Genomic DNA, 14127 nt, shown 5'->3' with positions numbered 1-14127 from the left:
GTGAGACATTGACAAAGAACAAGTTATAGGTACACAATTCCACATCGTCTAGCTGTGAAAAGGAAAAGTGTTGTATATATAGGTGTGTCACTCCAATCGATACAAGGTATTTTGGGGTAAAACCTAAAAACAAAATCATGCGAGCTCAGATTCAAAACGAATAATATTGTATCATGTGGTAGAGTGAGTTGTTAAAAATGATATCAGAATCTAACCCAACTGGAAGTGTAAACAATGAGGACGTTGGGTCTTAAGTGGGGGTGATTATGATTACATGTGCATAATTTCACCTGAGTGTGTAAAGAAAATTATTATATATGTAGGGTATCACTTCAATTAGTATAAAACTTTCATACAATGTAATGGAGTGAATGATTATAATAAGTGTAAAATCTCTCTAAACGATAAAAGTTTACTATATTATAAAGTTTTTTCTTTTTTGTTTAATTATTTATTACACCACCTCACCACGTCTCTCTGTTAATAAACTCATCTCCTTTAGTTTTGCCCAAAATCTCTTTCATTTTATTCCTAATATAATATATCATTTTCATCCACAAGTTATTTACATCAACTTTTCAATCCCATTGCTGCTCCTTTTACATATGTGTTTTAAATGTGGTGGCTTGACCATACTTTCGTTGTTTCTACCTCTTATTTTTAATACAATTTTCGATACGTAAACAACTTAAACCCTTTAATTAATATGTTTAGAATTAATATGTGATATTAATTTGTGAGGCTTTCCCTTATAATCATGACCCCGAATTTCTAACAATCCTTCATTTATTACAAATCAGATACATCAAAATATAACCAGGATCATAAAAAAAAAAAATGTCCTCTTTTATACCAAAATCAATTTCCTCAAATACAAAAAAATCTCCAAAATAAAAAAAAAATTTAAATCTCGCAACGCCAACTCTTCCGTCCTAAGCCTATATTTAGTAATTTTCGTTCATCTTCAGTATCTGAAATTGGAGGGTGGTGAAACAAAAAGTCCCAGTAAGAAAAATCATAACAAGAATTTCATAGAAGTTTAACAAAATAGCTTCACAAAACATACATATTCATGTGAGTATATAAACAAAATAAATATGTATTTAATCAAAATATTTAATAAAAATATTTAATCAAAACCACTCATGTCATTCAAAGTATAGTGAACCCTACACTGATAAACAAATAATCCTCGTTGGATCACAAATCACCAAGCTTTCGCTGCGCCCTCTGCAACTCTCGACCTCCTCTCTGTCCTCAAACACAGACACTGTCTTTTCTCAAGACTCTCTCTATCTCTCTCAACTCACTTAGTGCATGAAACACCCGAGACAAATACTTCAATAAATAGGCAATTGGCACCGACACGCGTCATACAATAGCTTGGTCACCCAACAACTTGCTCATCACACAAAACTCACGTGAAAAAAATGAAGCCCGAGTCAAAAAGTTAGTCCTGTCAAAAATCTCATCATTACTTACTTTAACCCAATCTTTACTCCAAACAGACCACCCAATCCTTCACTCTTCGATAGACAGATCATATATATATATATATATATATTAAGTAACAAAATCAATATAAATATACAAAACCAACCCAAACCCATTTCTCACATGCTCTTTTCCATTTCCCACCTCCATCAAAAATACAATACACATATATAAATATATATATTATATAACAAAACTAAATTAAATTTCAAAACCCATTAACTTTAATAAATAAATAATTAATTTAGATACTCTAAAAATCATAAAATTTTAAATTAAAATTTAAAAATTCGGGTCATCACAAATCACTTAACAATCTTTATGTGAGGTCTATTCCCACCTTCCATATAAGCAATAACAAATTTGCGTTTTACTTATTTCACTTTTTATTGTTATTAGATGCTCTTCTCTTATTTTTTACAAAGAAATTGTTAGTTATTGCTAAGTCGTATGCCAGTGTTTCTTCAATCTCATTATACTCTCCAAAATCATATCCTTCCTAAACTCGTGTATTTTTTTATCAAAAAATCATACATGATTCAATTTCGGTGGATGTCAAATAAGCACATGACACCACCCTCCAAAATTGAAAAATGTATGAAGTTTGGAGAATGCATCATTACTCATATCCTATCTTATGTTCACTTACATGTCCATTAAAATTCGGACGTGTAAATATACTTTTATAATTAAGTATAAATTGTATCAATTTGGCAACAATGAACTTTGCGAACCACAAATCTTGAATAGTTGCCATGGCGATACTTCGTCAGATGGTCATTATGTTCGTGAGAGTAAAGATGAAGAATGAGTTGGAACGAATGGCATTCTATGCTACCATTGGATCGGGCTTCTTGGCTGGCTTCTTGGAAATTTGTGGCATTTTGCATTTCAAAAAGTCTTGGAGGTACGTGTGGTTTCAGTTTGTGGAAAATACTTGCAACAACCTACTAGTGGTAGTTGCACCGAAGGGTAGCTTGGGTGCGAAGATAGTTCCACAAAGATGAAATGGGAGGATAATTTTCTCTCTAAAATGGTTAGTCTCTCTCAGTATCTCTCCAAACACACACACACACACATATATATCACATTAATACACCCACGCACATATCTAGTTTAAACAATGAACTATATATTTCAGCTCCTATGACTACTTTGGGTATTTGATTTTGCTTCTTTGGTATTTGTCTATATGAAACTTTTGAGATATTTTCTTATTGCAAATTGGAAATGAAAATTTATTATAGCAATATTCTTAAGCATAGTGCTTGACCTATGCATGATTTTCTCAATTATAATTAGACCATTGAGAATATATAACCGATTACCATTCATTCTTAGCATAATGTGATACTAAATAGTTCCCAGAGAATTTATTTGTGGTGTCATTTAATGCTTCTTGAGGCGTATACACACTTGTAATTCAAGATACTGTTAATAGAATCTGAAGATGTGAATACCTTTTTTTTATATATATTTTTTTATATTTTTAGTTAGCTCCAATGGGGCAATTAGCCAGTGGACTTTTCAATTTCTTTTATTTTATATGCACAAATTTTAGTATTAATAATTGTGTCACCACTGAATCTCAAATGATAAATAAATAAAAAAACACCTTCTCTCCTAAATCACTGCCCCGAACAAGTTCTTAAATTGAAAAGAAAGCTATATGTCTTTCTCCTCAACGGGTCCATCAAAAATTTAAAAATAAAAATTCAAATAATTTCCTACTTTACAATTTATTATTTTGATTCATTTATTTGTTAATTATATATATATATATATATATATATATATATATATATATATATTATTATTTTTTTTATCATTTTATTGTTAAACAGCTGGCCTCTTAATTGAATTTTTGAATAAGGCCACCATTGTATTCTAATATTTGTTTTTACATTTTTAATTCATTAGATTTGAAATTTTGAGATGATCCACAAGTCCACATATTAAAAAAAAAAAAAAAAAAAAAAAAAAAAATCACAAATTAATCCAGCCTAAATTGATGTAACGATCCCAAAACTAATGCCAAGAATTTTTTTTTAAAAAAAATTCGGCATAATCTCCCCTAAAAATAGACCTACCGCAACCTGTTTAAATGCATATTTAACCTGTCATGCAACTAATTTCCGAATTCACGGCAACAAAAGATAATGATACAACCTACTAATCTAGACAATGCTTCAAGCTAGGATTATCCTTCCATTCTTCAACAAGTTACATATCATCAAGTTCGCATCCCATATGTCATCAAGTATCATAAGTGTATTACATAATCATGGTTCTTCAAAAGAAATTTACATCATTACACCTTTGGAATTTTATAAAAAATGAGGGATGAACAAAGAAGTAGTCTATTACAAAATAATAAGGAAAATGCTCCTCTAGCAACTTTCAAAGTTGGGGTGGATTGTCGTCCACCGGTTCTTTTCCAAGACCTGAAAAAAATGTATAAATAGTAGGGTGAGCTATATGCTCAGTAGGTGACACTTAAGACACAATTCTTGTGTCCTAGTGAATCCAATCAAAGCATAGGCCAATGGGAGATAGGGATCATACAACATAGGGGATCAAATACAACATACAATTCAATTCCAATTATAAACAATGCAATGCAATGCAACGCATGTCAATGACATTCTCCATTTTCATTCTCAAAACCATCACTTTCAAACGTTAATATAGCCCGCCCTTTGGTAACCCCGCCGCGACACGAGAGGAGGATTGGCTAGTGGCCCTGACCCTTGGTAACCCCGCGGCGTCATTATGGGGCCCAACTAGCTCAGCCACACTAGGGCGACTCCCTAGTCCCCTCTAGGCTATATTAACATCCGGCCCGTTGGTAACCCCGCAGCGACCGGGTTTATCAAAACCAATTTTTCCAAACACATCACCCAAAATTCCCATTTTTTTATTTTCAAACACCAACATCCCTTCCTATGCAACCCAATAAAATGTATGTATCTTACATGATGTCAATACAATGATAAATGGGAATTTAACACTCTACAACAAGTACCATTTCATATAACATTATAGCATGCTTGTAAAATAATAATCATGATAGAAACTCACTATATAAACATGCTATCCATTCAATCAAGTAACACATATTCACATAACATAGCATATTCTCAAATATCTCAGTTTAAACAAGAATCAAAGCAATCAAACATGCTGTAACACAATTAGAAGAGCATGATTCAATATGGAATAAGATTACATAACTTAAGATGTCCCTACCTCAAGATTGCATCAAAACCCTAGAAAATGGATCCTCAATTTCGAGCTCCCAAAGAGGACCAAAAGTTGGAATTTCTGATACTGGCACGTAGGGCTCATCGTGCTCGTCGTTTTGCCTCAAACGGTACCTAAATTCGGCAAGGATTGAGAGAGTAATCAAAGGTTAAAGCTTGAAGTGAAAAAAAAAAAAGAAAAAAAGAAAAAAAAGGAGGAGCCGAGAGACAAACAGAGAGATGGACGCAAGAGAGAGAAGATGAGGTTACAGTGAAAAAAAAAACATGGTCTTAACATTTGTGGGTCCCACTTTTTTTTTTTTTTAAGATTTCTTTTTTTTTTTTTTTTTTTTTTTTACACACCGCACACAGACATATATATATATATATATATATATAAAGGCACAAACATTACAATTGAGGACCCTTCTAGCGGTGTGTAACATATTTTTGGTATTTCCGCATCTGTCACAAGACTCACAACACCTCTGAATAAGTATAGAATATTTTATTATATCGGTATAAATACACCTTGAAAAACAAAAATGTCATATAAATATATACTTCGTATATTAGTTATAAAATACTTTATGAAAATTCGATTTTGTAGTGCCATAATAATACAACCTTTCATGTCCTTAGACCGGACAAAGTGAAAAAACCGGAACACGGTTTGTTCGTTTCGACTAAACGCGGGAAATTTCGCCTGAGTTGTAACAAATTCATCGATCCATTTTCTCTCTCTTCAGTTGTCAGAAGGACGTGCAATATCTTCGACGATGTGACATGATTTTCCCCCCTTTACTAGTGATTACTTTGGAGGTGTGCTCTTTATATTTCCTCTCCTCTAGGTTTAGAACTTTCTCTGGGATTCAGACTGGTGAAGTAATGTGGAGTTTCTGAGGCTCTGATTTTTGGTGCGGAAGTCATCATCTCATCCTTCTATTTCCGTTTCTCTCATTAATTTGTAATGGAACTGAGTATATTTCCTTTCTCTTTCTAGGTTTAAAACTCTCTCTATAATTCAGATTGGTGAAGTAACGTGTAGCTTCTGAGGCTCTGGTTTTTGGTGTGTAGATCATCATTTATCATGTGCCCTGAATTTTCTAAATAAATTCCTCAATTTTATTAAATCAAAATACTTCATTATACGAGACTAACAAAAGAAATACTCTCTTTATTAATACAAAATTAATTCCTCAAATTAAATACAAAAAAAATCTCTAACTACAATAATTTAATCCTCAACACCAACTCTTCCATCTAAACTCGCAACTAAAAATCTTCAAGCATTATTGATACCTGAAATTATAGGGGGTGAGACGGGAGAAGACCCAGTAAAAAAAATTATAACAAGAATTTCATAAAAAATTAGTTTCAAAAAAATGTTTCTAAACAAAATACATATATATAATTTTAACAAAATAGTAACATTTAATAAAGATTTAAATGCAAAAAAACTTCCTCTAGTATTGAGACAGTGCATATTGTGTGGTAAAAAATCTCCCTATACTATTAATTTGGTGCGATTAGATCCCTGGTGGTGTAAAATGACGATAATACCCTCACTTCAGTTGAATAAATTAATGATTATAAATACCGCCCATGTAAAATAACTCTTTTATCTAAATTTATATAAAATAGGATTTATTTGACAAAAAAATAAAATAAATATCAAATTGTATAAGATAGGGATAACCCAAATATGAATATAACTAAATCTAAAATAAACATGTTCTTTCGTATTTTAAAATATAAATAAATTTGTCATATATATATATATATATATATAATGCCGACGACTCCCACCTCAACGAAACCCAGTTCAATCCTCCGGTTCATGTAAGCTTCGTTGCTCTACCTTGTCGGTGACCCATCATCAAAGATTCAACAGTTTTGACAAGCTGAATTTAAAGACCCATCTCGTCTGGAGTTGCATTGAAGGCCGGTGAGCTCTAAGCAACAATAACAATTCTGGTGACAGAACTGTGACCTCCACAAATTGAGCTTCAACTACCAAACCAAGAAGCCCACGGCGAACAACAACCCGAATTCTGGCGAACCCAGTTCAGTCCGTCGAGCTTCACATTCACCCAGTTCAGTCCGGCAAACTTCACATTCACTCAGTTCAGCGTGCTCCAACTTAGCTTCATCTACATTAACAACAGAGAGAATGAAATCGATAACGTCCACGCAAGCTCCCCATCTACATGCACTACCGCTGGTGACCAAACTAGTGAGCCTCAAAGATGAACCAACAGTGTTCTTCATTGAAGAATCATTCTGGCCGGAGTTACATATGTGACCCATTTCTGACGTACTCCACTTCAGATCAGCGAGCTGCACTCAAAGACTCACCAATTTCGATGATCTTCAGTTAGACCCAAAAGCTGCTTCAACACCATTAGCTCCGGCGAGCTTCGTTCAACAATTCGGCCAACTTCAGGCGTGAATTGTAGTGACCAAAAGCTTCAATCTGGTGACAATCAGTTCGGTGAGCTTCAATCTTAACATTCAATCATTTTTTCTTCACGAAATCGACAATAATCGAAGCCTTTATCAGCAATGAGATTTTTATCAGCCTTGTACTCTTGATTAGGCCAGTAGTTTCCCCGGCCTCATGGTTGTCTTCATCATTTATCGATGATAAAATCCGAACGTCAAGTTCTACTCCTTGAAGTTCCACATTCTCTTCAACCCGCAATGGTAGTTGTGCATCTGGTTATGACGACCTTCCGGAGTATATGTCGTCACTATTAGAGGAACCTTGCCTTGAGCCTTCTCTTTATGATATTTTCCCAAATTTTTAGGACAAACATTGTATGTGTTGGGTTGAATTTGTTGTTGTCACCCTATTACTCTTCATGTATCAATAATATTGCAATTTTTTTTTAGGCATTGGTTTTTACTTCAAATGCATTTTGTTAATATATATATATATATATATATATATATATATATATATATATTTTCAGTTTTGTCGTTGTGGTTTTTCTTGCATCTTGTTTTCCTGTTGCAAGCTGCTGCTTTATTTTTACTTCAATTGCTACCTATTTTGCCTTTTTTTTTTTTTTTTTTCCTGCCTTATTGCATTTGGATTGCAATTTTTTTTTAGGCATTGGTTTTTACTTCAAATGCATTTTGTTACTATATATATATATATATATATATATATATATATATTTTTCAGTTTTGTCGTTGTGGTTTTTCTTGCATCTTGTTTTCCTGTTGCAAGCTGCTGCTTTATTTTTACTTCAATTGCTACCTATTTTGCCTTTTTTCTTTTTTCTGGCTTATTGAATTTGGATTGTTCATGTATTTAGTAATTACTGATGTTTTGAAATCCGTATCAAAATGTTTAGGCATTCAAGTAGCCCGTGGGTCTGTTTTTCTGGGCCTTTTCTGTTCAATTGAAGCAGCGGGAGGGAGGGAGAGATGAATTGGGTTTGGGGTCCTTAAATGCACAAATAGTGAGGGACAAAATGGAAAATAAAAGGATAAAACGAAATTTTCAATTTTACTTTTGTAAAAAATTATCAAAGGAACCAGTTATGCAGCTTTTCAAAAAATAAGAACTTATTTGTTACAAAATTTATATATCAATAATTTGTTTTTCACTTAACCCTTTAATAAAATATTTAAAACAAAATTATTCCAACAAATCAAGTTACGAAGAACCCTACACAGAAAAAGAGAATTATCATCACTTAATTATCCGAGCACCAACTCTCAGCCCATTTCTATCCATCTCGGCTCGCTCTCTCTTTAATTCTCAAATTTTTCTCTTCTGTTTGCTTATCAAACAACAAGCCAGATGCTAAAATATAAATAGAGGAAATCTCACCGACACAACAATTATCATTACATTTGGTACCAAAAAATCACATTAGTGGGACCCGCCTATTCCCACTTGCAGCTGACAGTCCCTTCTTTTCTTCTCTCTTATCCCATATGATTCGTACAACCTGCCCTTTCTACTCATTGTCGGCTGGGTGCATCTCCTTTTCCATCAGACAAGAAATATAAATATATATATTTATTTATTTATATCATCAAAAACCAATTCAACCCATCTTTATAATTCAAATGAGACCCGCCAAAATATCATCAAAATCTCTTTTTCTCTATTTATTTCGGCACTGCTCCCTTTCTTTTCTTTTCAATTTCGGCGGGCAGAATCCATTTTGCTTCCTATCTCTTCAGATGCAACTTAATTATATATCTTATATATATATATATATATATAAGAAAAACTCTCAAGCGGTAAAAAAGGCGGACTATTGAGCGATCTTTCAAGCGAAGTCTATTTTTAAGACTTAAAATCTATATTGGTGGACCGCTTTTAAAAGGGTGGCTCTCTATTATGTCTCTCTCATCTCTGTCTCTCCAACCTAACTTCAGCTACGGGGAGATCCGGCGAGTAGCTACCGACAACGCAGCAACCCACGGCCGGAAAACACACACCCACGTGTTCGGCGACACGTTTTCTTTCTTTCCTTTTCATTTGTCATTTTTTTTTTCCTGCCGGTGAAGAAGCAATCCCACGGGCTCTGTAGAGATGAGAGTTGGTGAATTAGATTCACAGGCGGACACAGAGGGGGGCTTGGGTGGGCTTGAGCCCCAAAAAAAAAAAAATTTTAGTATTGTATTTTCAGCCTAATTTTTAAAATTTTTTTTTTTTAATAGTAGTATTAGTCCCTGTTTAACCTATTCAAAAAAAAATTACTTATGAAATTGTGTAATTAAATTTATGTTCAATACTAGCTCCAATAAATAATTCTTGGATTCGCCCTTAATTAGATTTGGGGTTTTTTTAGGATTCGACATCAATTGAATACTCCGATGATCAATCAAAAGAAGGGAAAAAAAGTGATAACGAGAGGGGAAAGGGTGTTTTGCTGAGTAAGGGACTAGGGAGAAGGGATGTGCGCATGAAGAGAGGAAAGGTTTGCGCAGATTAGATTTCTGAACGGCGACGATGACAATGAAATTTCTACAACGAGCCCACACAGGCAGTGGATAGATGGTAATAACCGTATGAAGTATTCTTACCGGCAAGCATGGAGTCCGGCAAAGACAACGACGGTAAGAGCCGAACAACCCGGACTGCCGGTAGCCAAGGATGAATCGCACCGGAGTTTTGTTTTAACCGGTGATGCAAGGAAAGTGACAAAGCAAACAAAGTCTACGCCAAGAATTGGGTTTGGTTTACTCAGTCGTTTCAGTGGACCCACCAATATGGATTTAAAGTCTTAAAAATAGACTTCACTTAAAGACCGTTCAGGAGTCCCTTTTTTTGAACAGTCTAAGAGCCTCACTCTTTATATAACTTACATCCCTTTATATAACCTACATGCTGATGCTCACGATTTCGATGTATATAAATATAAATATAAATGCAACCACTAAATCAATTCCATTTACTATGTCAAGTGGGACCCGCAATAACAAAACCTATTTCCAGAACATTCATCTCTAATTTCGGCACCTGATCACCTCAACATAAATATAAATATATATATATATATAAGGGAACAAAATCAAATTGAACCAATTAATCTCTTCCATCAGTCATCATCACCAGTATATGTATATACTTACATTATCAACATTTCAAAATGAAACTTCATCAAACCACTAATTTAATGAATAAATAATTAAATAAAATTAATTTTCTAAAACCAACACTAAAAAACAAAATATCAGTAACTCAAAATTTTTAAGTCAACAAATCTCCAATATAAAATTAAATACTCAAATTTGACAACCAAAAATTATGAACTAATTAAATTTTAAATTTTAAAATTAAAAAATTCAGATTGTCACAAATCAAATCATCCTTCTATTTTCGTTTTTCTCACTGATTTGTAATGGAATTGAGTATATTTTCCCCAAATCCTCCTATCCAAAAGAGGACTTAATGAAAGAAATAAAGAAAAGAAAGTAATTATATTTGATACAAAATTATTTTAATAAATTACAACCATGACTTTTTCATAAGTTTTGTCTTTTACCATAAAAAAAGTAAATTTAGTATTAATAAAGTTGACATTTCATTTCTCATTATTCATACCTTATTAATAATGGTTTACCAAATGTAGATTAAATATGAAGTATGATCAAACTCAAATTTTAAAAAAGTAAGACACAATACCACTAATATAAATATATATTTTAATAAATAGGACAATTATAACTTTATAATTTTTATACTAATGTTACATGAGTTTAAAGGTGAAATTATATGAATACAAAATTAAAAAATATTATATTATATATGATACTACTATTTTTTAATTGTTATTGTATTTTTTATTTATTTTTTCATATTACAAACTGTATTACAGTGTAATGTAAAATTTAAAATGTGTAGATCAATTGTGCAAAACAGCCCAAGAGTCTTGGGCCTCTTGGCCAAGGGTTAAAAATAAAAAATAAAATCATTAAAAGAAAAAAAGGTATTGAATACGTCTCTTGTTCGTAAAGTATTGGTCTAACACGGCACATGTTTTTTTTAGGTTTTCTACACTTCATAGATCTATAAGCCAACTTACCCCTCTAAACCCGCATCTGAGGTAACACCCAATTCCCTCTGGGCAACCAAATTCATTATGTGATCAATCCATGAGAAAATTGAGGCATTTAACACAAAACACACATATATACACAACAACCCAATTCATAAAACATCAAATTAATTCAAAAAGTGATAAGCATGATAAAAAATATCAAAAAATAAAGAAAATGCTAGTATTCTTGTTTGTATAAGATAAATGAAAAAAAAATGACAGTAATTGAATTATTATCATACCTTTCGTTTATAATTTTAGATGTGAGTTTTTAAACCAATGCTATAATTTTGGAGGCTAATTTTGGCATTATAAAAGTATCACTAATCCACTTTCCTTTCCCTCCGAATCTTCTAATTTTTTTGAGAAATACAATATGACTTCCCCAATCATTTCTTTTCACCTCAAATCAGCCAATCCAAACATAATATTCTCTATCTTTCTTTTCTTTCCCTGTCCCCCAAATCCTCCTATCCAAGCGAGGCCTTTGATGGATGTATAATTTAAATACCCGGGGAAGATTGTTAAAGTAACGCACTATCTCATAAGATTGAGATAGGCTTTACAGACTAAGATAAAGATTAGAGATTACGATAAGGATTACAGACTAAGATAAGGATTACAGATTACGATAAGGATTAAGCCTACAAATTATGATAAGGATTAAGACGACGGGAACTTTACGTGACATCCTGACGTAAGCCCTATAAATAAAGGGGGCTAATCGACGTTTTGAGTATGCAATAAATCCTAACTCAATTTCTTGATTTCTCCAGAGAGAAATTACTTCGTACACTGACTTGTTCGTCGGAGCCTACTCCACCAGTAACACACCTGTGTTTGTAGGATCACATTTTCTTCTCTTTGTTCAGGAAGTCAGATCAGATCCGGGTTTTGCAAAATCCATCATCAACAATTGGCGCCGTCTGTGGGAACTTATTTTTGTTCTCTAAACAAAGCATGGTTCGTTTGCGATCTAGTCTGGTTGCTGGCGAGGACGAAACGTTGCAGGTTTCTGATTAAAGGGACTCGACGGGGCAACCCCCCGTCGTCCCAAACGATCAGGAACGCGTCGTAGCGTTGGAACAACTGGCGAACCAGTTAGTTCAACAAAATGCGATGATTCTACAACGCTTAGCAGCCCCCAACGAGGAGAGAAACAGTGAAGTACCCGTAGGGTTAACAACGACTCCCGTAGGGTTAACAACGACATTGAGTTAGTCAAATAGGGGGTCAACAGAAGAGCCATCAGCATCGGTCCCCTGAACGGAATACCACCAGGCTCTTGGAGATACTTCTAGTTATGTTGGTGACAAGACTGAGGATGTCACTCATCTCGATCTAGAGATGCAGGATCTGAAAGCTAGGGTTGACGATGTTATGCAAACGATTCAAGGGAAGGGCCAAGCTGCAGTGAACGATATGGTACAGAAGACCAACCTAGCTTTTAGACTAGCTGTTATGAGTTGTCCTCTACCTAGCAAATTCAAGATGCCAACTATTGAGAACTTCGATGGGACGCGGGACCCTCTCGACCATTTAGAGACCTACAAAGCTCTTATGTATTTGCAAACCGTACTGGACGAGATTATGTGCAGGGCTTTCTCTACCACACTAAAGGGTTACGCTCGTCTCTGGTTCAATAAATTAAAGCTAGGTTCCATTGAAAACTTTGAAGAGTTAAGCAAACAATTTATAGGACATTTCATTATTGGGCAAAAGCATAAGAGACCAGCAACACATTTACTGAATGTGAAGCAGCAGAAGGGAGAGCCTCTTCGTGATTACATAAGTCGTTTTAACACTGAAATGCTGCAAGTAGAAGAGGTGGACGACAAGGTTGCCCTCACAGCCTTTATAGGAGGACTACAGACTTCGAAGTTCCTATTTTCCTTATCAAAAGAAGCCCCTACGAGCATGACAGAGTTAATGGTTAGAGTGCGGAAGCACATGAATGCTGAGGATGCTATGAATGCACGAAAAAACAAAGATGGTGAAGATAAGAGGTCGGATAAAAAGAGGTCAACACCTAACACTAGGGAGGAAAGGGAATCGAAGTACAAGAAATTCTCAAATAGCCAAGCTGACAGATCGTCTCGCCGTCCAGTGAGCCCAGGCAGGTTTAATAACTACACCCCCCTAAATACATCTGTAGAGCAGGTCTTTCTGCAGATTCAAGATGACACATCATTGAAATGGTCGCCAAAGCTAAAAGCTGATCTAACAAAGAGGTCTTGAGATAAATACTGTAGGTTCTACCGGGACCATGGACATAACACAGAAGATTGTTTCGACCTCAAAAACCAGATCGAGAACCTTGTTTGTAAAGGTCATTTACGCAAATTCACGATTGGGAATGGAAAATGAGGCTCCAACGCTGCCCGAGAGGGCCGAGATGATCGCCCTCCTCAACACCAACCAATGGGTGAGATCAGAGTTAAATCGGGTGGCTTCACTGGTGGTGGGGAGACGAGTTCAGCTCGGAGGGCTCATGTTAGGAGAATTCGGAATTTTTCAGAGGTGAATGAAGTTGGAATGACAAGTCCTCCAACAAAATTACCGCGAGTTAAAGGAGCCGGTCATAACCTTTTCTGAAGAAGATGACAAGGGAATTCACCAGCCCCATGATGACCCTCTGGTAGTTTCCATGGTCGTCGCTAATTTCATTATTCGACGAATACTGATAGACAATGGTAGCTCGGCTGACATACTGTTTCTTGGGGTGTACGAGAAATTGAAAATTGGCCGAGAGAAGCTCTGACCCATGAAGTCACCACTGGTGGGATTTTCAGGTAACAAAGTATATCCACTGGAGACAGTTA

At 34.6% G+C, this 14127-nt stretch overlaps 1 protein-coding gene and 1 long non-coding RNA gene across 2 annotated transcripts; one reads left to right on the top strand and one right to left on the bottom strand.

Moving 5' to 3' along the window:
* Positions 1 to 826: 826 nt before the first annotated feature.
* Positions 827 to 1300, bottom strand: LOC132302311 (uncharacterized). Its single transcript, XR_009480807.1, has 2 exons — positions 1174 to 1300; positions 827 to 971 (listed from the first exon to the last, which is right to left on the bottom strand). It is a non-coding gene; the product is annotated as an uncharacterized LOC132302311 (long non-coding RNA).
* A 10658-nt stretch (positions 1301 to 11958) lies between these two features.
* LOC132305323 (uncharacterized) lies at positions 11959 to 13543 on the top strand. The gene is made up of 3 exons (XM_059802983.1): positions 11959 to 12002; positions 12178 to 12316; positions 12587 to 13543. Exons 1-3 carry the CDS (start codon positions 11959 to 11961, stop codon positions 13541 to 13543), a joined length of 1140 nt encoding a protein of 379 aa, XP_059658966.1.
* The last annotated feature ends 584 nt before the right edge of the window (positions 13544 to 14127 follow it).

Source organism: Cornus florida, unplaced genomic scaffold (assembly GCF_030987335.1).
Source record: "Cornus florida cultivar Cherokee Brave unplaced genomic scaffold, ASM3098733v1 CherokeeBrave_3.0.0_Hap2_Chr04, whole genome shotgun sequence".
Taxonomy (NCBI): Eukaryota; Viridiplantae; Streptophyta; class Magnoliopsida; order Cornales; family Cornaceae; genus Cornus; species Cornus florida.
This window is presented reverse-complemented; position numbering and strand designations above follow the sequence as displayed.

Bases quoted from the DNA above. Each gene is read 5' to 3' on its own strand.
- LOC132305323 (XM_059802983.1), top strand. From the start codon at position 11,959: ATGATAAGGATTAAGACGACGGGAACTTTACGTGACATCCTGAC. The intron at 12,003-12,177 runs GTAAGCCCTATA...CTCTTTGTTCAG, and splicing joins ACTTTACGTGACATCCTGAC to GAAGTCAGATCAGATCCGGG. The intron at 12,317-12,586 runs GTTTCTGATTAA...GAATACCACCAG, and splicing joins GCGAGGACGAAACGTTGCAG to GCTCTTGGAGATACTTCTAG.